This window comes from Bubalus kerabau, chromosome 11 (assembly GCF_029407905.1).
Source record: "Bubalus kerabau isolate K-KA32 ecotype Philippines breed swamp buffalo chromosome 11, PCC_UOA_SB_1v2, whole genome shotgun sequence".
Taxonomy (NCBI): domain Eukaryota; kingdom Metazoa; phylum Chordata; class Mammalia; order Artiodactyla; family Bovidae; genus Bubalus; species Bubalus kerabau.
This window is the reverse complement of record NC_073634.1, coordinates 65,331,140-65,354,579: the sequence shown is the minus strand read 5'-3', so window position 1 is coordinate 65,354,579 and position 23,440 is coordinate 65,331,140. Positions and strand designations below refer to the sequence as shown.

The following is a 23,440-nucleotide window of genomic DNA, read 5'->3' as shown; positions in this document are numbered from 1 at the left end:
TTCTGGTCTTGCTTTCCTGAGAAGCATATTATCATTTTAGGCACTTTGGTAAGCTAAAAGAGTTGAATACAGGCCAAGCATGGGCAGACACAATTTAAAAAAAAAAAAAAGAGTCCTTAGTTGTGTCCTTTACAATACATTTTCTAGACGTGGGGAGTTAAGTGATCATTTTGGGGTGGGGTGGACAGGTTGTATTTAAACCCCCACCCCCGTCAGGAATACTGCCCTGCAGTTTTTTCTTGGCTGTCACTTTTCTGGGAGTGCATGAAACCTGCCCCTGGGCTGTCTTCTCATATATGTGTTTTTCTTCCTCATGGTGCCAGGAATTTGTCTTAGTGTAATACCATGCTTTTCCCCTTTGATTCCTTTCTCCCCTCCTCATTTTTTTAAAAAAGCAAAGTCCACTTTATTTACTGATGTTTTTATTGTTGGTCACTACCAGGCAACAGGGTTGACAAATACAGTGAGCTTTGAGGAAGTGACAAAATTTCAAATAATGTCCAAAAGCCCTAGTCATAATTGCATAGTTGCTATTAGTCTCTGCTGGAGTGTAACTTGTCTAGAGTTTATTTTACTTTACAGTCTCTTTTCCTAAATGGCCCCCTAATGGCCTCTTACTCTTATTAATATTTAGGAATCAACCCTACCCAGCCTTGTTTGGGGTGTGATCAGTGGTATCAAAAAACCTGAACTACTGCTTAACTTCTGGGAGCATCAGTCTTCTCATTTATCAAGTGGAGATAAATAACTATACTTGATACAGTTGTGATAGAAATTAGATTAGTTAATGTGTGTTTGTTTAATATACAGGTTTCAGTTCTAGCTCTGTCACATAGTACCTGTTTGGTCTTGAACCAGTCACTGGCCTTTCTGACTGACAACTTCTGTTCCCTGTCTGGAAAATGGAGTTAATAAGACATCTCTAATTCACAGGGCTGTTGTGAGGATCAAATAACCTAATCCTGTGAGAAAGCACTTTGCTGATTAACTTTCTGTGCAAGTGCAAGATAGACCTTAATCTAAGTTTGATTCCAATTGATATTGATATGCCTTTTGATTTAAAAGCATTCCCCTATGCTTTTCAAAGCCTGCTTTTAGTTTCTCTGAGTTTGGGTCCCCTAGGTCAAGAAGATATTTCCTTATCTGGCCTCCACAGATTAGCCTTTCTCTAAACTTCAGGCTGGGCTTCCCTGGTGGTTTAGTGGTAAAGAATCCATCTGCCAATGCAGGAGGTATGGGTTTGATTCTTGGGTTGAGAAGATCCCCTGGAGAAGGAAATGGCAACCCACTCTAGTATTCTTGCCTGGGAAATCCCATGGACAGAGGAGCCTGGCAGGCTGCAGTCCATGGGGTTGCAGAGTCAGACACAACTGAGCGACTAAGCAACAACAAAATGTCAGGCTACCAAGCACTGGCCTTATAGCTACTTCTTTGACTACCCCAACTCCAGTTTCTTTCCATCAAGAAAGAAGGAAGGTTGAGAGAGGTTGCTAAATATTAAAATATTTTAATGCACAGAAATATTAATAATTAATCGCCATCAAGATAAGATGATAGTTCTCCCATTCTCATTCCAGCCACTCTTATCAAGTCTAATGAAATACTGAAACGGCAGCTTCAAAGCCATTGCTCTCCCTATTACAAGGCTTAGTAATAACTCTTTAAGACCGGTGGTTAAGACTCACACTCCCAATGCAGGAGACATGGGTTTGATCCCTGGTCAGGGGACTAAGATCCTGCGTGCTGTGAGGTGTGGCCGAATAAAATAAAAAAATTTTAAGACATCAGTATGATTATGGTAGTAAGCAAATGTTTATTAAATACCTTACTGTGTACTAAGTACTATGACAAAAATAGGGGAAATTCCTCCTAAAAAAAATTGTTATCTCCAGTTTGTTCTCAGTGGTTCTGAGGGCGAAGGGTGGGAAGGAAGTTGGGGGATGGAGTGTGGGAAGGTGAGACATTCTCAGGGGTGCTTCTGAACCTCTGACAATGTGCAGGCCATCTCCCCGCTCCACTCCCCATGTCAAAATGTCAGTAGTGCCAGGGTTGAGAAACCCGAGTTTAGGGGAACAGTCACTATCTGTGGGAAAGATGTTAATTGCTTTCCCATCAGGATGAAAATATGTTATCACTGTAGCTGATAGACTATCAGCATGTCATTTGGCCACCCTAAAAAGCAGGGCTGGGAGTTTGTCCAGAAGTGCCCTGTATCTTGAGAAGGGGAGCATGGCCTTCACTTCTTTGAGTGCTCTACTGAGAAGCCAAAAGACACCAACAGAAAGAAAAGTAGTAACCTCATCCTCCTACAGCTGACACCATTATTTTGCCTATCTCCTTTCTCCATTTATGGAAAAATGCTGCTTATTAATCCTGCTGATGGTAAAAGAAGGAAGATGATGATTAGCTTTTCACTCTTAGCAAGAAACTGCTGCAAGTTTACCACCCTCCAATCATCAGCTAATTTGTTTTCACAAAATGGCTCCACCACAAGCATAAGAAAAGAGTTCCTTTTGTTTGAATCATCCTTTTGAAATCAACCACAGGGGAACGCTGGTGTAGATGGAATTCTCTTTCATCAGAGATAACATATGCAATCCACATTATATTTTTCACCATAAAAAAATTATAACATTTTCATGTTTTAAAACATTTTCCTCCCTCCTCCCCTCCACCCAGCATCCCTTATGCCTACTCTCTTGCCCACCAAAATAGGAGTGTTCAAAAGATTATGTAAACACATTCCTAAGGTCTGTTTTGTCCCTCGCTTAGTGTTTGTTTTGCTTCTTTTTATTTTTCAGGACAGGAATTTTGTACTTGTGTTTAGTAGGTAGAAAGCAAAAAGGCTGTGTGCAGTGTGAAAAAGAAAAATGTTATGTTAAAGGAGCAATTTGGACCAAGATTGGTTCCCCAGTTTTCCTTCTTAAGGTAAAACTGACGATTACATATTAGAAAGTGTTTTCCTTTGCAAACACTTGATAAGAAAACAATTGTATTTCACTGGCCTTTAAAGAACAAATGATTAGAATGTTTTATCAGTCAAATTAATAAGACTCTTAAGAAACGTATTTTATGGCGAATTATTCATCTTTTCCTGCCCTCCCCCTCCCAAACACAAATAGCGTTCCAGAATGTATTTCTTTTAAATTTTGTTCAGCTTAGAAAGGTCTCCGCTGATGAGAACAGCATGCTTCATTTTCACAGATCAAGCAGACTTCAAAGTAATAGATATTATAGGAAACAGCCTTGTTGTCTTAGCAAGATTTTCTCTATCATTTTTTCCAGTCTCATATAGACTTAATGGTGCTATTTCTTGTTTTTTTTGCTAGGTTACTTTGGGATGGGACTGAATATATGGGGTCAGACCAGCTAACGTAACTTAAAACCACCAGGTGCTGTCTGTGATTGAGGTATTAGAATACACTTCCGTACATACGCATGTCGGGTTCTCAGGAGTATGACTTCAGGAATTGATTTCGAAGAATTCTGTGTATTATTCAGATTTTTAAAACACAGATTATCTACAGAGAGTGAATGCAAGAGTTGCTATCTAGCTGCTGGGCTTTGTTTAAGATCGTAAATAACCATTACTACTAAAGTATCTTATTAGAGATTTTGATTGTTAGATACAGAAATAGAAACCAAGTTTCAATGTGTTCCTGTGATTGAAATTTTGATATCTGATAAATATCTCAAATTAGACCCTCTAAGAAATCTAACCAAAATAAGAATAATTGGGAACATATTGTTTTTCTTGGCTAATTTGGCCAGAGGCTCTAGAAAATAAAGAATGGTGAGTATATGCCAGCCCTACTCTTATTCCTTGTCAAAGCTAGAATTAGTTCTTGTTTTGCTATAGGGGCAATAGGACTAAATCTATAGTGCTGTATGCACATTACTTGTAAATTCTTATGTTAGGACCAGATGGTTTCTCATGTATTTTCACCTCCAACGTTCTCTTCATTTTACTTTAGTCCCTTCATTTTTAGAGATGAGGAAACAGATTGGTTTATTCAAAGAGAACTAGAACTATAACATAGGTTAATACTTGTTAGCCATGCTAAAAATTAGTGTCAGCCAAATATGGGCATTTATGTATCATTTTCAGATTTTTGCCATATCTATGTGCTTACTAATCCTATTTAATACTGTTGAAATTGACTTCTTTAAATAAGTTCTTTTTAAGGAAATGTTTTGCTGCTATAAATGAAAAACCCCCACTTCCTAAAAATAGAAAGTAACTCTAAAAAGGAATCTGAATCAGGACAGGGTTATTAAAACTTAATTTAAATTTTAAATTTAATTAATTCATGTTATTGAAGTTTTAATTCTTACTGTTCTTGGTCAGAAGTGTGCCACAGCAGTGTTTTCATGTTTCGATGGCAGTACGTTAATTGTCTAAGAAGAGTTCATTTAAAACCCCTGGTTAAATCTAAGCTTTTTAAAGTGGAATGCTTCTTTAGGGGAGAAGTAAAGGGAATAGACATTCATATATTGATATACGACATAGTGTAGATCAGATGATCTTGTTATATGCAACTATAGTTGTGAAACTGGAGCACAATATCACAATATTCCGGTTTTATAGAATACTGACACTGATAAGGCTACAGCCCATTTCCATCACCACTGTGGTGCCTTCCTGTTGCTTTTTTGTAGTCGCATTCACTTCCCCCCTGCTCCCACCCCCAGTTTAACCTTTGGCAGAGCCACTTATCTGATTTATGTTCCTGTAATTTTGTCATTTCAAGAGCGTTATATAAAAGAAATCATATATGTAACCTTTTGAGCTTAGATTTTTATATTCAGCATAATTCTCTAAAGATTTGTCCATGATGTTTCATGTACCAGTAGTTTATTCCTTTTTATTGCTGAGAACTATTCCGTAGTGTGGATGTACCACAGGTTAATCATCCACTCAGTAGAGAACATCTGGATTAATTCAAGGTTTTGGCTACTACGCATAAAGCTGCTATAAACATTTATGTACAGGTTTGTGTGAACATAAGTCTTGATTTTACTACCATGTTCTTTGTTCTTTTCTGGTGTTCCAAGTTACTATTTTTTAAAAAATGTATTTTCTGTTTAGGGAATTCCTGCTAGCCATTCTATTAGAGTAGCTCTGCTGGTGACAGATTCTCTTAATTTTTCCTCACCTGAGAATGTCTTAATTTTTCTTTCCATTCTTGCTGGAATCTGGTTGATAGTTACTTTCTTTCAGCACCTGAAAAAAATAGGCCACTTGCTTCTGTCTTCTGTAGTTTCTGGTGAGAAATTCATTGTTTTCCCCCTATAGGTAAGGTTTAGTTCTTCTCTGGCTGCTTTCAAGAAAATTTCTTTGCCTTTAAGTCAGAAGTTTAATTACCATGTGTCTTGGCATAGATTTCTTTGGTTGTATCGTATGTGGAGTTTGTTCAGCTTCCTGAATCTGTGGTTTTGTTCCCCTTTTCACATTTGTTGCATTTCAGTCATTGTTTGAGTGCGTTTTCAGCTCCGTTCTTTCTCCTTTCATTCTGAACTCCAGTGATCCTAATGTTATTAAATGGGCCGTTTTGTAGCCCCACAGGTCCATGAGGCTCCTTCCTGTTTTTTTCCAGTCTAATTTCCTGTCTGTGTTCAGACTGGGTACTTTCTGTCTTCCAGCTCATTCCTTTCCTACATACCTTCCATTCTGGGTTGAGCCCATCCAGTGAACTTTACATATCTTCTCTTTCTTTGTGGAGACTATTTTTCGTTTGCCTCTTTGCCGCAAACTTGTTTGTAATTGATTACTGAAATTTTTTATCATGACTGATTTAAAATCTTTGTTAGATAATTCTCACGTCTCTGTCATCTAAACTTCTGGCATCTGTTGATTATCTGTTTGCATTGTTTTAATTCTGTCTTGTACTTTATATAGTAAGTGGCTTTCTTTTGAAAGCTGGACATTTTCGTTGTATGTTCGGACACTCTGAATATCATCCAGACCTTCTATTTTCACCGACTTTTCCTCACATTGCTCTGTCAGGGGAGTACGGGGAGCCTTCTTACTGCTACTAGGTGGACATAGAAGTCCAGGTTCCCTGCTCGGCCTCCACTGACCCCTGACGGAAGAAGATCCTGCCGAATTGGGATGGAACCCCAGGCTCCCTGCGCTCTCCACTGACACCACTCGGGCAGAGGAGGGGGCATGTTGCCAGCCAACAGGGTGGTTGTGCTGGCTCCCTACTTGGCCTGTTCTGACACTGCCTCTGGCAAGGGTAGGCCCAGGGGGCGGTCGGGCCGCCTCATTATGGCCTCCTGAGGTGGATGTCCGGGCTCACCGCTCAGCTCTTGCAGGTGAGTGCGATGGTGGGGTCACAGTGTTTTCTGTGGTGCTGGCTGCAGTGGAGCAGTTATTGTCAAAAGTTTTCTGTCTTGCTAAGCCTGTGTTTTCTTGTTCTTTTCACCAGAGAGAGCAGCATTTTGTCAGGTGTTTGTTTTTCTCTCTGCCAGTTGGCATTTCCAGGTTGCTAGATTCTTGAGCTTCAGATCTGGGATGTATTGATATTAGGCAAAAAGAAAACCCAAAGAACTTGCCACAAAGTCGTTCCATGGGCCCCAAGGCCCCTAGCTGTTCTGCCTTCTCTCTACTTTTTAGAGTCGTCTTCTGCTTTATATATAATGTTCAGGGTTTGGGGTTATAATTAGCATAAATCATGGGGAAAATAATGTCTTCCTCATCGTCCTGGAACTGGAATTTACATTTTTAATGTAAAGTTAACATTCCTAAATTTACATTTTAATGTGTTTAAACAGTTATATCAACTCTACAACCATTATTGGGGGAAATGTCGTACACTTTATATATTATGTGATAATTTTCATAATATTGTGCTCACAAGGACTTTTAGAAAAGAACATCTTTACTTAAACTGAAATTCATTGTTCAAATTATTAATGAAAACTTTTCCCCTCTAGGAAATAATGCAAAAGGTGTCCCAAGGCTCCTGACCAGTGAACAAAGATTTGAGAAAGACAGCCAAGCTCATGTTTTCTCCTGATCAAGAAAATCATCCATCCAAAGCACCAGTAAAATATGGTGAACTCATTGTCTTAGGGTAAGACTTCTCCATCTGATGAGCATAAAATTGAATGATATATGGTAACTTGAAAATCTTGGTTAAATGCACTTTTTTTTAGAATTTATATCCTGCCTGTTTCCAAAGAGTATTTAAAGCTACAGAGTTATATTACCAAATTAAGAAATTCTTTTAATTCTCATTTTTATGTCATCCTTTGTAAGTACTCAAATGCTCCATAAACTCTGCCTCACCCTCACCCCTAGAAAGGACAAACCTTCTTAAAGATGAAGTGAAAAATGTACTTGTCTAAAGTCACATAGCCAGTCCATTTGTCTTCCCTATGCCTTCTTTTAGAAAATTTGCCTCAGCTGACTGTACCCAAAATCTCCCCTCTGCTTAGGTCATTTCATGTAGGTTAGTGTTTATTTGTTCCTTTGCCCTCTGAGACAGATGCTGCTTTGTGCTTTTGGTCCTGTACTTAAAAGAGTTGTATAGACATGACAATATGATGATTCTGAAGCCCAGGACATTGCTACTTGTTTGCTTCAAAAGTAATCTCATCTATTCAACTCATACAGTCTTATGATTGAGGAATAAATGATTCCATTATTGCAGTTTATCCAGTCTAAACTTGCCACAGTGTCAAAATGGAGACACAATGTTAGTCTGTTTCTTAGAGATCTCAGAAGCTAGACGTTGTAAAATTTACTTTCTCCCTACTGTTTCTGTCCTGCCTGAAAAACAATTCTAGACATTTACAACATATTTTAGAATCAGGTTGGTGCAAATTCTTCTTTAACTGAGACTGTGGCCATTGTTTCAGATAAGAAAGTAAGAAAAACTAGGGAAATAATATGGTGTTACTGAGCTTAACTGGAAGCCAGGAATCCTGAATTCCAGTACTTTTTCCAACACTGCTAGCTGTGTGGCCTTAGGCAAGTCACTTAACCATTTTGGGCCTTAGTTTCCTCTTCTGTAAAATGACAAACAAGATCAACTAAGGTTCCTTGAGATTAAAGAAAATGTTGTTTTCTCAAAAACAATTTAAAAGATTGTAAACTTAATATAGGAACTACAATATTACAATTTAAAATCACATAGATTTTGATGTGTTAATAACAGATTTTTAACCACCAAAGCTATTCAAAGTTAAATTCTTCAGCAGGAAATTTGAGTCATCTGAAGACTTAGAATTTGAAATTTAGTATATGGTTTAAACTGGCTCTTTTAGCCCAGCAGTTTCTCAGTTAACCTTATAAAATGGTTGTCTCTGTACCTGGCACTTGATGTATTAAAATGCAAACAATGCTGCTTCTCAGCATTTTAGAAGGAGAAGTCAAGCTGGATAAGGTGGTCAGTTTTGTGCTGGTGCTATTTGGAAAAGAGCTCTGAGCTACAGGAACACAGTGTAGGAATAGAGAGCATATGTCCAGAAGAGGAAGGAGGCGGGCTCTGGCAGACAGTAGTAAGGGGCAGTGAGGAGCCCTCAGTGTGTGAGACTGGGGGCAGCACAATCCCAAGCAGCAAAATCCAATATGTGTTAGCTGAGGGACACTACCATGAACCTTTAGCAAGGTTAGCAGGGGCTTTTGCCAGAAGAATCAGTGTGTTTTACATTTTATAAAGGTTGTTCAGTGTAATTTCTCTATCTGACAGCCTTTGAGTAAACTCCCTTCCCTTCCTTGTCAGCCACTAGTGTAGGCCATTTTATAAGCACAGTCTCCTCCACCCTCAAAACTGTACCCGTTCCTTGCCTCAGTTTCCCCCCAGATTAACCAGCTATAAACAAGAAACCATCACACCAAAGGTTTTTGTCGCGCAATAAGGGGACAGTACGTGAGGAGAGAGTATTATTAAGCTACTGTTCATGCCTCAGCGAAGCAGTAAAGAATGAAAAAAAGCACAGCAAGCACCCAGATTCCAGTTCTAGCTTTGCCAGTGTCACTTGCGTGACCTTCAGAAAATAATGGAGGGACTCAGTTCCTCTGAAGAATAACTTAATTCCTAACCTATAACAGTGGCAAGTGATACTGGTCTTGCAGTTTTTATGAGAGAATGGATAAAATAAGTGATTTGTGAACTAGAACCCACTAGTGCCTAGTACATAGTTAACACCCAGATGTTTGTTTTGAACCTTTTCCTATTGGTTCACTCCTCGCTCACTTGCTTACCTTTAGAGCGTGTTTATGTTATCATGGAGAAATGGTCATAAGATGTGAGCAACAAACGTGTTTAACGGCCAGTTAGTTATGCTCAGTCGGACAGGTTTACTGACTTAACGTGAATGTGTACAAGCCAGTAGCTGAGACTAACAAACAAGTCTAAAAATTCCTAATTTAAAAAGTTCAGTTATTTATAAAGTGTTTGGTTCATAATTAAAGGAGATTCTATTTTAAACAAGTCATATTTGTTTAAATATGTACTTTTAAAGGTTGTATTACCACATGCAAACATTCACCTTTAAAAAAAATAGAATGAGTCATAAGAAGTCAGATATGCCATTAATCAGCTCTTGATTATCTTAAATAAAAGAGGGAAGAAAAATACAAGTAATTTAAATCTGTGTGTAATCCAAAAGGTACTTCTCTGTGACTTCAGACGTAAACAGAAAAAAATCTTTTTTGTTTCACACTCAGGCAGCTGGTCTGGGGATCAGCAGTCGCTAAAAGTTAATTCCAGACACTTATAATCTACTAATAGATAATTAATCAGTGGCTGATCCTCTAAGACAAAGTAAAGCATTTGTTTTAGAATTGTGTGGTTCTTTCATGAGATCATCTAAACTTTTTTCTCCCCCATCAGGTATAATGGGTCTCTTCCAAACGGCGATAGAGGAAGGAGGAAAAGTAGATTTGCTTTGTTTAAAAGACCTAAGGCAAATGGGGTGAAGCCCAGCACTGTGCATGTTGCTTGTACTCCTCAGGCTGCAAAGGTAACACAAACAAAAACTAAGTAAATTAACTTGGAGAAATTGAAAGACTTATATATGCTGTTCATGTTCTCTAGCAGACCCTTCACATTGTATACCAGAAGTTTCCTTTTGTTTGGATGGGAGAAGACACTTGGGAGATAGGATATCTAAAGAAATGCCATCTAAAAGGGCATAGGACTTTTTTTTTTTATGACACACTGGGATCCATGAGAAGGAAATAATCCATTAGAAGGAAATAATTCCTTTTTTGTCATTAAAAAAAAAAGTTGGGGTGGAGGGGGGACAGGGCTTCATCTAAAATTTGGAATTGTGGAACTGCCCTGAGATGTAGTGCGTTCCCGCTATTACTCGAGGGACCTCCCTGAGCTGGGCAAGGAGCGTGGTACAGAATATATGTATTCAGGGCCTAGAAACATGTTTGGATGAGATCATTTTTTTAACTAAGTGGTCTTTATCAAAGATTTTATGGATGCTCTTATTTTTATTTTTTATTTTATGACCCCCACAGCTTTGTAGCATAGTGCCTTAAATACAGTAGATCTTCATTAATTATTAAATCAAATCAAAGCTGTGAAAGCAAATACCCAATTGTGTCTGTAACACAACTTCTCAGTCTCCTGGCCTATTTCATGCTTCACCTCATGCGAAAAGTTGACTAATTGGAAAAGACTCTGATGCTGGGAGGGATTGGGGGCAGGAGGAGAAGGGGACGACAGAGGATGAGATGGCTGGATGGCACTGCTGACTTGATGGACGTGAGTCTGAGTGAACTCTGGGAGTTGGTGATGGACAGGGAGGCCTGGCGTGCTGCGATTCATGGGGTCGCAAAGAGTTGGACACGACTGAGCGACTGAACGGAACTGAACCTCGTTTTTATTCCCAACCAAAATTTCCAGAAGCTAGGCCACCATTTCAGGACACTTGGGCTTTTCCTAGAGTGATAGACAATAAGGGGACATTTCAGATCTTAAATTTCCTATGTATTCTACTTCCAGTTTTATAACACAGATTAAATTTGATACTGTGGTGAATGAATAAACATTACAAAGAGTTCTTTACATCTGGAAGTACCTATATCTTTAAGCAACCCCAGAATGTACATTAATATTACACCATCTGAGGTATATTTTTGTAGGTTAAAAATAAATGAGAGAGAAATTGGCATACAGTGCCTTGTTTTAAGTTATATTTGCAGTCCCTAGACTTTTGGCTTTGTTTTATATCCAGTGTGGTGTCTAAGCAAGAGTCCTCAAGGAGTCTTCTCTTACTACTTAAGAGCCAGAGAATGTAGAAAAGTGACAGTTTTTTTTACGTGTTTCTTCTGTTCTTTTGCAAAGAAGAGATGTGCTGATAAATAATAAGCAGGTGGTAGGGTGAAAGGTTTATTGATCTGAGGAACTTCTTTCCAGTATTTCCCCACTGAAGTGCTCTTGGCATTTTGGGTGTGCCAATTCTTCTTTATGCAGGACTGTCCCACGTTGCAGGATATTTAATATTCAGTTCAGTTCAGTCACTCAGTCGTGTCCGACTCTTTGCAACCCCATGAATCGCAGCACGACAGGCCTCCCTGTCCATCACCAACTCCCAGAGTTCACTCAGACTCACGTCCTTCGAGTCAATGATGCCATCCAGCCATCTCATCCTCTGTCGTCCCCTTCTCCTCCTGCCCCCAATCCCTCCCAGCATCAGAGTCTTTTCCAATGAGTCAACTCTTCGCATGAGGTGGCCAAAGTACTGGAGTTTCAGCTTTAGCATCATTCCTTCCAAAGAAATCCAGGGCTGATCTCCTTCAGAATGGACTGGTTGGATCTCTTTGCAGTCCAAGGGACTCTCAAGAGTCTTCTCCAACACCACAGTTCAAAAGCATCACTTCTTCGGTGCTCTGCTTTCTTCACAGTCCAACTCTCACATCCATACATGACCACAGGAAAAACCATAGCCTTGACTAGACGGACCTTTGTTGGCAAAGTAATGTCTCTGCTTTTGAATATGCTATCTAGGTTGGACATAACTTTCCTTCCAAGGAGTAAGCGTCTTTTAATTTCATGGCTGCAGTCACCTTCTGCAGTGATTTTAGAGCCCAAAAAAATAAAGTCTGACACTGTTTCCACTGTTTCCCCATCTATTTCCCATGAAGTGATGGGACCAGATGCCATGATCTTCCTTTTCTGAATGTTGAGCTTTAAGCCAACTTTTTCACTCTCCACTTGGTGCAAAAGTAATTACAGTTTCCGACCGTGCATTTTAAATCATTATAAGTACGCTCAAATACATATTTATATTAATCAAAATAGGAACTATTACAGTCAACACATTTTTGCCAATGAGAAATAATTTTGTTTATTCCTGTAGCATAAAAATCTGTGCTTCAGGATTCCATGAACTCTTGGAAAGCATTTTCTGCCGCCTCCTGGTTGTGAAAGTGTTTTCCCTGCAAAAAGTTGTCAAGATGCTTGAAGAAGTGGTAGTTGGTTGGCAAGAGATCAAATGAATATGGTGGATGAGACAAAACTTCGTAGCCCAATTCATTTAACTTTTGAAGTATTGTTTGTGCGGTGTGTGGTCGGGCATTGTCACGGAGAGGAATTGGGCCCTTGCTGTTGACCATTGCCGGCTACAGGTGTTGCAGTTTTTGGTGCATCTCATTGATTTGCTGAACATACTTCTCAGAGGTAATGGTTTCACCGAAATTCTGAAAGCTATAGTGGATCAGATGGGCAGCAGGCCACCAAACAGTGACCATGACATTTTTTTGGTGCAAGTTTGGCTTTGAGAAGTGCTCTGGGCTTCTTCTCAGTCCAGCCACTGAGTTGATCATTGCCGGTTGTTGTATAAAATCCACTTTTCGTCACATGTCACAATCTGGTTGAAAAATGGTTTGTTGTTGTGTAGAATAAGAGAGGATGTCACTTCAAAATGATTTTTTTGATTTGCAGTCAGCTCATTAGGCACCCACTTATCAAGATTTTTTACCCTTCTAATTTGCTTCAAATGACCATAGAATGGTCGATGTTGAATTCTTTGGCAATTTCTTGTGTAGTTGTAAGAGGATCAGCCTCAGTGATGCTCTCAGTTGGTCACTGTCAACTTCCGATAACCACTGCACTCCTCATCTTCAAGGCGCTCGTCTCCTTTGCAAAACTTCTTGAACCACCACTGCACTGTATGTTCATTAGCAGTTCCTGGGCCAGATGCATTGTTGATGTTACAAGTTGTCTCTGCTACCTAATGATCCGTTTTGAACTCGAATAAAAAATTGCTCAAATTTGCTTTTTATCTAGCATCATTTCTATAGTCTAAAATAAATATAAACAACAAGTAATAAGTCATTAGCAAAAAAAATAAAGTGAGAAATGCACATTAAAATGATGTATAATAACATAGCCACATTTATTTAGGAATTTATTCCAATATTAAAGGCAGAGTTCAACAATGCAGAACAACCATTACTTTTGCACCAACCTAATACTCTTGGTCCCTTCCCACTGAATGCCATTTCAGCCCTCAGATCATTGTGATGGCCAGCAAACACAGCCACCAAACGCCCCTTACACAGCTGACATCACCTCTGGTTAAGAACTACTATCCTAGGGAAAATCTTTCTAAGTCTTACTTCTGTAATTTCCTGTTGTGTACTTCTCTTCATATTTTTACTGTCATACTCCTCATGTTTCATTGCTGGCTCCTTTTCATCTTTACTAGGCAGCAAGAATCTTAGGGATCAAAGATTGACTTTCTGCTTTTTCAATTTTGGAGGAGTGTGTAATGAGGTCAGGAAGAAAACTAACTGTTTAGTCTAGCAGTCATCTGGGATGAGTGCTTAAACCCTGACTTCCAATCCAGTGAGAATTTAACTTGACACAGCTCTGTATTCTCAATCAGAGTAGATCTCATAGTTAAAAAAAAAAAAACAGCTTATAATCTCAAAGTACACAAACCTGTGTTTTTAAATCCCTTTAGCCATTAAGAATTAATGGCCAAAGTACTAAAAAATTATTTGATTGAAAAGTCAGCTGCTTAATGTTGAGATAAAGTAATTACAGATTTTTAAATCTTTAAAACCATTTTGTCATGTTTATGAATGCATCAGTGTGTAGTAAAGCCTGTTAAAGTGCGTGGGAGTGACCTAAACTGTACTCTTGAGGTTCAGTTCCTCTACAGAGACAGGAGTAGGGAAGGACATGTAAGCAGCCTTCATTATATCTGCAGTTCAATTTCTTTTAAAATATCAGAAGCAGAAATGGTATTAGTAAGAATGATAAAAGTTGGGTAGTTAGTACCCAGGTGTTTATATATTCTTTTTGTATATTTGAAAATTTCACAGTCTTAATTATCTTAAAACTATGAAGACTTTATATTACAGGTTAGCTACCAATTGAAACCAAGTAAAATTTCATAATACCAAAGTTCTAATTACGAAAGTTTTTTTTTCATTTAGCCTCTTTGCTGCATATAATCATTCTTCTGTGTCTTCTGTGTTTCTTTTACACAAGCTTTTTCCACTTCCTCTGTGCAGGTTTTTCCCCCTCTGATATTATCATCAACTCATATGCATAGAAAACGCCTGAAAACAAAACTGAGAAGTTCTTTTTAGCAATGTTTTTAGTTTGGCATATGTCAATAATACAGTCATAAGCATTATATCCATTTCTTTTGGTATGTTTAATCATTCTATGAATTTTTCTGTATCTAGCCTAGCATATGGCAAATACTTGCCATCTATAAAGTCACAGAGGGGCTAGGAAAACCAGTTAACTCTGCTTATTTGTTAACTTTAAACCTCTTTGAGTTATTAAAGAAGATTCCTCTTATCTTGCAAGATTTTGTATTTTCTCCTTTAAGTATCTTATAACTTGAAATACTTATAATGGAGACTCAGATTTTACAATTTTTTTAATTCAGTGAACTTATGTTTTTACTCTGTAATTGCTTCAGTGCATAGATAGACCTCAGATATATTTTGGGATCAGTTTCAGACCACTACAATAAAGCAAATCACAACTGGTTTCATTTCCTAATATATATATAAAAGTTATGTTTGCACTATGCTGTGGTCTCCTAAGTGTACAGGCTTCCCTGGTGGCTTATATGGTAAAGAATCCACCTGCATTATAGGAGACCTGGGTTCGATCCTTGGGTCGGGAAGATCCCCAGAAGAAGGGAATGGCAACCCACTCCAGTATTCTTGCCTGGAGAATCCCATGGATAGAGGAGCAGGTGGGCTACAGTCCATCGGTCACAAAGAGTTGGATACGACTGAGTGACTGAGCACACTAAGTGTGCAGTAATAGCATCGTGAAAGTTACTCAGTTGTGTCCAACTCTTGCGACCTCATCAACTGTAGCCTACTACGCTCCCCTCTCCATGGAATTTCCCACCATTGAGCCACCAGGAAAGCCCTTAATTTTAAAGTACTTTTAATGCTAAATGCTAACCATTATCTGACAATGCAGGGTTGCCACAAATCTTCAATTTATAAAAAATTCAGTATCTGTGAAGCATAATAAAATGAGGTCTGCCTGAATTCGTCTACATTCCACTCACTCTAAGAAACCACTGTCACAGCAAAAGGTTATGCAAGTTATTAATCTCTGAATTTCAGGGGGAAAATATGTCACATATGTAATAAACAGATTACCGTTTTTTAACGAAAGAATAAAAACCTCTATTTTTCTTATTTGCAATTGATCAAACATATTTTATTCAAAATAGCAGCAATGATGTCCTTGATTATGTATTAACGTATATTTTTATATGTCTGTGTATAGGTGAAATGAATACTAGCAGTGACATGAGATGTTTTCTTTTGTAATTATAAAATAGTTGACTTACCCTTGAAGCAGTATAGTGGTATTTTTTTTTAACTTTTGTTTTATGTTGGAGTACATATACTCCAATACAGTGTGTTAGTGTTGGGTGCACAACAGGGTGATTCAGTTATACATTTATATGTATCTCTTCTTTCTCAGATTCTTTTTCCAATTACATTGTTATAGTATAATGAGCACAGCTCCCTCTTTTTTTTTTTTTTTTTTTTTGAAAAAAAGGTTTATCTATTATCTATTATGGTTATCTATTTAGATTGATGTACCTGCTAATTTTTGCTATTAATCTTTTTTTTTCTTAGGCAATAAGCAATAAGGACCAGCATAGCATATCATACACCTTGTCTCGAGCACAGACAGTAGTGGTTGAATATACTCATGACAGCAACACTGATATGTTTCAGGTATTATATATAACATCTAAACTTTTTTTCTTAAAAAACAAAAGTTAAAAACCTGTTGTAATTGACTTTCGCTGTGGTCAGCTTAAAGGTTATCACACTTAATGCATTTCATTAAAATATATGTTGATTTCTAAACCCCATGTCTAGAAGTCCACATAGCATGGGTAAGAGATGGGCTCTGATATCAGAATTTCTGGTAAACATTACTTAGCCACTCTCTGCATCAGTTTCCTCTTATAAAGTGAGATAATAAAACTTCCTTCAGATGACTATTGGGAAGCTTAAATGTGTTAGTCCCTCTGAAGTACTCAGAACTGTGCCAGGTACCTGGTAAACACTTAGCTGCTAGTATTGGTAGCTGTAAGAATAATTATCCAAAAAAGAAACCAAGGGATATTTTATACACATTTATGATCTTTTTTGCTATTACTTCTCACTTTCCCTCTCTAGGCAACTAAAAGTACAGTTTCTAATTATTCATATCATATATGTGAAGTCAAACTTTCTTCTCAGCACATATTTGCTCAAAGCTAATGGTATAGTAAGTTTTTATTTCTCTCATTCTTTGTACCAATCCAGTACTGATGGTTTTATAAATCAGTGACAGAAAAGCCAAACCTTAAAGACATAAGCAAGATTCTTGATATTCATGACATCGTTTCTCTTAATATTGGGTTTTTGTAAAGCCTTGGGCTTTTTTGAAACAAACTTAAATGGGCTATAAAGTGCCTAATAATGTTGTTCTTATAATTATTGTCCCAATGACTTTACAGTTTTTCTTAACTTTATGAGATAAAATGAAGATAAAAAGGGCTGGAGATGTCTTTGCTGTAGTCAGTAACAAAATATTTCTTTAAAGTCACTTTACACTCAACCCTCTTAATGGAATGCTGAATTTTTTAGAATAGTGGAAATATTTTTAGTTCCAAAGGTTTAAGACAATATTTTTTAGATATCGTATTCTTAGAAATAAAGAAAGGAACATCCAAATGTTACATTTTTTTAATCAATAAATTTCCCCCTAAAACTATCCAGACTAAATAAATAAGTCTTTGTACTTAGTGGCAGGATAAAAACACTAGAGTTTTATCTGAAAGTGTGTTGATAAAAGGAATTCTTAAAGCTCAACTAGGCAAAGAACAACGTAAGAGTTGTCATCTTTGTAAAGGGTCAGTAGTTTTTCTCAAGATCAACTTTCTTTATTTTTTATGATGCTACTTATTCAGTGTTATTTATTTTTGGCTGTGCTGGGTGTTCATTGCTGCGAGCAAGCTTTCTCTAGTTGCAGTGAGTGTGGGCAGCTCTGTTACAGTGAGCAGGCTTCTCATTGTGGTGGCCTCTCTTTGACAGATCACAGGCTCTAGGCTCGGGGGCTTCAGTAGTTACAGTGCTTGGACTTAGTTGTCCCATGACACGTGGGATCCTCCCAGACCAAGGGTCAGACCTGTCCCCTGCATTGGTAGGCGGGTTCTTAACCACCAAACCACCAGGGAAGTCCTATGATACTACTTTATAACAAATACATTAATGAACTGATTTCTAAATGTTTAATACCCTGTGATAATTGTCACTTTTGACGTCTTTTCCACCAATTTCATTTTTTCAACTTTCATCTTTCAAAATGAAATTAATTAATTTACTAGCTAGTACATTTGAAGATGTTTTTACTTCACTGACACCTCATCCAGCAGAACTCTGTTCAAGGAAACTTGTCTTTAAACTATGGCCAAGAACTAGGAAGAAAACAGAAAAGACATTTAGACATATAAAATAAATGCCACAGAGTCCATGTACTGAAATTCCTTTTCTCTAACTCCCTAGAGACTCCCTTAGGCCATCACCAAGAACCTTTTGAAATACTGTTCTTTGAAGTTCAGTTATCTGATTTCTCAACCCATAGCAGAATTCAGAGTAGCTGGTTCAAGGAGGAGTACGCTGCAGAAACAAGTATACCCATCAGCAAGAAATGAGAGTTGACAGCCTGACAGAAAAGACAGGAGAAAATCTGTGAAGTAGACATAAGACCTCAAGCACGGCTGTGTAAGGTTTTAACATAGGGATCAGTGTTCTTCTACACCTTTATAGCACCCAAAGACGTCACTGCACTTCAGCTTAATATAAACAGTATTCATAGTGTAATGTCCTGGAGTCATCATAGAAGATTTACTTTTATGTTCATTATGTTCTGTTAAGGAAACTAGAGTAATATGTGGTAGACATATTTCTCTCCCAAGGGGTTAAAATTAAAATCTGCACCCACTTAGAAATCTCAGCCATCCTAAACTCTTCATTCTCTGAGGGTTTCCTATATTCTGGGTAGCAAGTTCCTACTTAATTCTATGCTCTAAGTGATTACTACATCAGAGGAAATCTGAGAGATTGGTTTTCAAGGGTATAGATACCCCCAGAGTTAAGTGTAATAAGTTTGGGCTTTAGAAATTTCAGAGGCTTGATGATTTCACCTTACTTTTTGAGTCTTTGAGTGAATTTTCCGCTGTGTTCCTTTCAATAGTTTTATAGATATTTCTTTTTCTCTTAGATTGGCCGGTCGACTGAAAGTCCCATTGATTTTGTAGTAACTGACACAGTTCCTGGAAGTCAAAGTAATTCTGATACACAGTCAGTGCAGAGCACCATATCAAGATTTGCCTGTAGAATCATATGTGAACGGAATCCTCCCTTTACAGCACGGATTTATGCTGCAGGATTTGACTCATCAAAAAACATCTTTCTTGGGGTAAAAAGCTTTTTTCCTAAATGTTGCCTTTCACAACCACTTCAGTTTCCCAGTTTACAAATAAACAGAAGCTATTTTTCCTGCTAGGAGAAGGCTGCCAAATGGAAGACATCAGATGGACAGATGGATGGCCTGACCACTAATGGCGTTCTTGTTATGCATCCACGCAATGGGTTCACAGAAGACTCCAAACCTGGAATATGGAGAGAAATATCAGTGTGTGGAAATGTGTTCAGCCTGCGTGAAACCAGATCAGCTCAGCAGAGAGGGAAAATGGTGAGTACTAAGATGTAAACTTCTTACTTAATTACAGTAGACTTCATGGGGTGAGTTGGACTGAATGCATTACATATTCCCCAAAACTATTAAATCTTTTGCTGATACAAAGTACAAAGTGTGGCTATCAAGCTCTGAGTTCCAAATGCTATACGAGGAGGGTAGTATCCTAGTTTTTCAATGAAGACATTCTAAAAATGTATTTTTTTTATATTTTGTTAATATATTTTACAACCTAAGCTTTCCCAATTTAAACAACACTCTGTGTATTTTCTACTTGTATCTGTAAATCTTTGACCAAGATATTTACCAAATTGGAAATACTAAGCTAACTGATTAGTCAGATGGTTTAATCATAAATTTTATTTACTATAACTCTGAAAAGATATGTTACTGTTCAATATTTTATCCTTGATTTTGAAACCTGTATTTTTCATGACTGCCATTCAAGTTTCTTCAATAAACAACCAGAGGAAATCTCGATTCTTGAGTAAGGAGCTTGTAAAACCAAAACTCTGAAGTAAAAATCCAAAACTCCCTGGTGAATGTGTGTTTTTTGATTCTTGTTTCCTCTAGGTGGAAATTGAAACCAATCAGTTACAAGATGGCTCATTAATTGATCTCTGTGGCGCAACATTGCTGTGGCGTACTGCAGAAGGCCTTTCCCACACTCCTACCGTGAAGCATTTAGAAGCTTTAAGACAGGAAATCAATGCAGCTCGACCTCAGTGCCCTGTCGGGTTCAACACACTAGCATTTCCCAGCATGAAGAGAAAAGACGTCGTTGATGAGAAACAACCGTGGGTGTACCTACACTGCGGCCACGTGCATGGCTATCATAACTGGGGGAATAAGGAAGAACGTGACGGAAAAGATCGGGAGTGTCCCATGTGTAGGTCTGTTGGTCCCTATGTCCCTCTGTGGCTTGGATGTGAAGCTGGATTTTATGTGGACGCCGGCCCTCCAACCCATGCATTCAGCCCATGTGGGCATGTGTGTTCAGAAAAGACAACTGCCTATTGGTCCCAGATCCCGCTTCCTCACGGTACTCACACTTTTCATGCCGCCTGTCCCTTCTGTGCACATCAGTTGGCTGGTGAACAAGGCTACATCAGACTTATTTTCCAAGGACCTCTAGACTAACAGACAGTTGTCCTCCAGGACTACATTACACATTTATAAGCTAAGTGATCTGGGCTTTCCAACCTGTTGTCCACGTCACAGTTTTTCTGCTCTGGTCGTTTGCATTAAGATGAAGAATTTTTTTAAACATTTGTAATAAATAGTAGCAATTTCTGAGCAAAAATCTGGGAAACTCAAGCAAAGGAATTTTCGAAAGTACCAGACTTCTGATTTCTGAGTTTTGAAAATATATTTTGAGGAGAAAAAGACATAGTCTAATTTGATGCCTTCCTTTTAGTGTTTTTGAATCACCCATCCTCAGTGTTGAAAAATTGTTTTGTATAACTGAGGGTACTGTTGGTTCAAACTATGTTAGTTTACAGTTTGTTGCAAAATTGTAAAATACAGCAACATGTATATTAACTTTTTTCTATTTATCTTTATTATAGAAAATATCTTAGAATGTTCCTGATAGAGTAGCATGGTAACGATGGTCTCACTCTCCTGGTGGGAATGGTAGTTTAGCAAGCGTAGCTCAAGGATTTGCAGAGTTAGGAAGAAGGACAGGAGAGACTCTCTCCCCACCCCATCTAAATATGAAATTTGGTAAATTAGAATACTTTGTAAAAACAAATTCATATTAATTACCATTACGTAAGAGGTGTTTGTTTTTAACCACATTAAAGATAATTGGGAAAGAATTTTTTCCTTAATGTTTCTTCCGAGTATAGTACTATAACAAAAACTTAATGCTAAGAAACATTTTATATGCTCCTTTGAAAATGCAATTTAATCTAGATAATCTATTTTTCTCCCACAATAACCAATCTGTTTTTAGTATCAGCAACATTTGGCAAGTTTATTTTTTAGATATAAACTGTGGTTCATCTGTTCACTGTTTCTAGAAAAAAAATCATTCCCATGAGAAAAAGCATAAATTAACAAGAAAGGAGAGTGACTTGATTTGCCTTTAGAAAAAGAATGCTGAATTAACTATCCTGTATTTGGACTTATTCAGGTGTTAAGAAATGTAGAAAGATTTGAAGGGTTGAATGACAACAGTGCTCCTTTGTTTTTCTTTTTTTAAATTTTAACAGACCAGCCTTAACTGTGGGTTTGAATCCTAAAAGGACATTTGCCACAGTGTGACTCAAGGAAGTATTTGGTTGGCAGGTGAGCACCAGTGACAGCCAAATGGAGGGACATACTTGCATGGTCAGTTTATTCTCTAATTCCAGGAAGTTCTTTGCTTCAGAATGAAGAAAACATTTTCTCTCCCTTTCCCCCACCCACCCGTTGTTTTTTTTTTAATACCCACAAGGAAAGTATAGACAGCTGCACTACAGCAAACCCTTTGTGACACTTGTCAAAATCAGTACACTTTTAGGTTAGACAGAATCATTTTTTTAATCTTTTGATTTGCTTTCCTTTAGTTCAAAAAGTTGTATTATATTTAATTGACTATAGCAAGATTTTGTATGTGGTAGCATAGCTTTAATTTATCCTGTTATGATACTGTTCTGAATTTTCTTTTGGTTTTTAAAAAACAAAACCTGTTGCTTAGAAGCCATGAACTATTTTACTTTACTTCAACTTGTCAAAATTTCCTTGTTTTAAAAAAATGATCATTTGGGTTCACTCAGGAAGTGCATGTCAGGAAACTTGTATTATAAGTTGACTAGTTGTGATGTACCAGTAACTGCTGTTACTCCTTTTTCAAAGAAATACAATTGATTTTGAAGTTTTCTAGATTGTCACATGCTTTGTGACTAATGCAAGGAAACCAAGTCCTGTGTTGTATTTGTTCTAGTCATTTCTATTCAGGCTATATATTGTAGCTAATTTTTATTTGCAATTAATTTATTCAAACTAAGTAAATACTTTTCAAAATAGATACTTGAATTTGTTTCTGTGAGTTCATTTTTCCATAACTTAGAATGGGAAACCAGAAGTGAAAACTTGTGGACAAAACCAATGCACACTCCAAAAATATTCACTTGAAATAGGTGAGGAGTTTGCATGTCATGTAACTCTTTATTCTCTGGTTCTCTTAGGAAAGTATCTCTTCCCTGATAATAGAGGAGCTTCTTTAGTGGTTGAGTAATTGTGGCCTTTTTCTAAGTTAAACCCTGCTAGAGAGATAGTTCTTAGTAAGTTGCATAACTAGACTGTTTAAGCAGTTCCTCAGTAATCATAAAAGGTTCATGTTCTTCCTGAGGTGTCTGAACTTCCTCCTATCAATTGGGAAAAATCTGGTTCATTTTCTATCAAATTAAACTTATGAAAACTTAGATAATTTAAGTCATTAGTCATATGTTTTTCTGTTCAAGCATCTTAATTATTCAAGCAGTTTAATTATTAGACATTTTGCCAGTGACTAATGGAATACTTTTACTTACTCAGTTGTATTAAGGGAATGTCAGTATTCTGACCAAAAAGAAAAAAGTTGTGTTTAGGTGTCCTAAATGCATTCTCAAGAAAGATAGTCTGAATGGCTCAGTTCTTTTATCAGAGTGATCTTAATATCTAAATCTGTGTTTGATTAAGATTAAATCTTGACTATGTCTGACTCTTTGCAATGCTGTGGCCCGTAGCCCACCAGGCGCCCTCTGTTCATGGGATTTCTGGGCAAGATTACTGGAGTGGGTTGCCATTCCCTTCTCCAAGGGATCATCCCAACCCAGGAATTGAATCTGAGTCTCCTACATTACAGGCAGGTAGATTCTTTACCTTTTGGGCCACCAGGGAAGCCCTCCTTAATCCATACAGGGAATTAAATTTCCCCTTTATCTAAAATGTTGGGGTCATGAAGCAAGATAGGGTAAATATCTAGAAAGAGGAGTTCTCTACCAGGTTATCTTCTTCAAGCTGTGATTGCTTACTTTCATCATATAAAAATCTTCTAGTACTTGTGAGGCAGGATAGAAATAAATACTCATGTAAACATAGAATCACATCTAACATGAGTACTCCCACTCCACTCTTCCTTCAGAAGAGTGCCCCAGAAACCATGCGTGATGCATGACCTTCTGACACAGACTGAGGGCATCCGTGGAAGTCCATCCATAATTAAACTTTATAAATGTAATTTATCTTTAAAC

The 23,440-nt window shown here is 37.6% G+C and overlaps 1 protein-coding gene across 1 annotated transcript in view; it reads left to right on the top strand.

The window, feature by feature from the left end:
* PELI1 (pellino E3 ubiquitin protein ligase 1) overlaps positions 1-22,231 on the top strand; it is a 55,960-nt gene extending 33,729 nt beyond the window's left edge. The window contains exons 2-7 of the mRNA XM_055540459.1: positions 6,940-7,079; positions 9,846-9,975; positions 16,103-16,204; positions 18,744-18,941; positions 19,029-19,217; positions 19,794-22,231. Coding sequence (XP_055396434.1) covers positions 7,009-7,079; positions 9,846-9,975; positions 16,103-16,204; positions 18,744-18,941; positions 19,029-19,217; positions 19,794-20,360 — 1,257 coding nt within the window. The 5' untranslated portion in view covers positions 6,940-7,008 and the 3' untranslated portion in view covers positions 20,361-22,231. The remainder of the gene's footprint in view (positions 1-6,939; positions 7,080-9,845; positions 9,976-16,102; positions 16,205-18,743; positions 18,942-19,028; positions 19,218-19,793) is intronic.
* Positions 22,232-23,440: the final 1,209 nt, after the last annotated feature.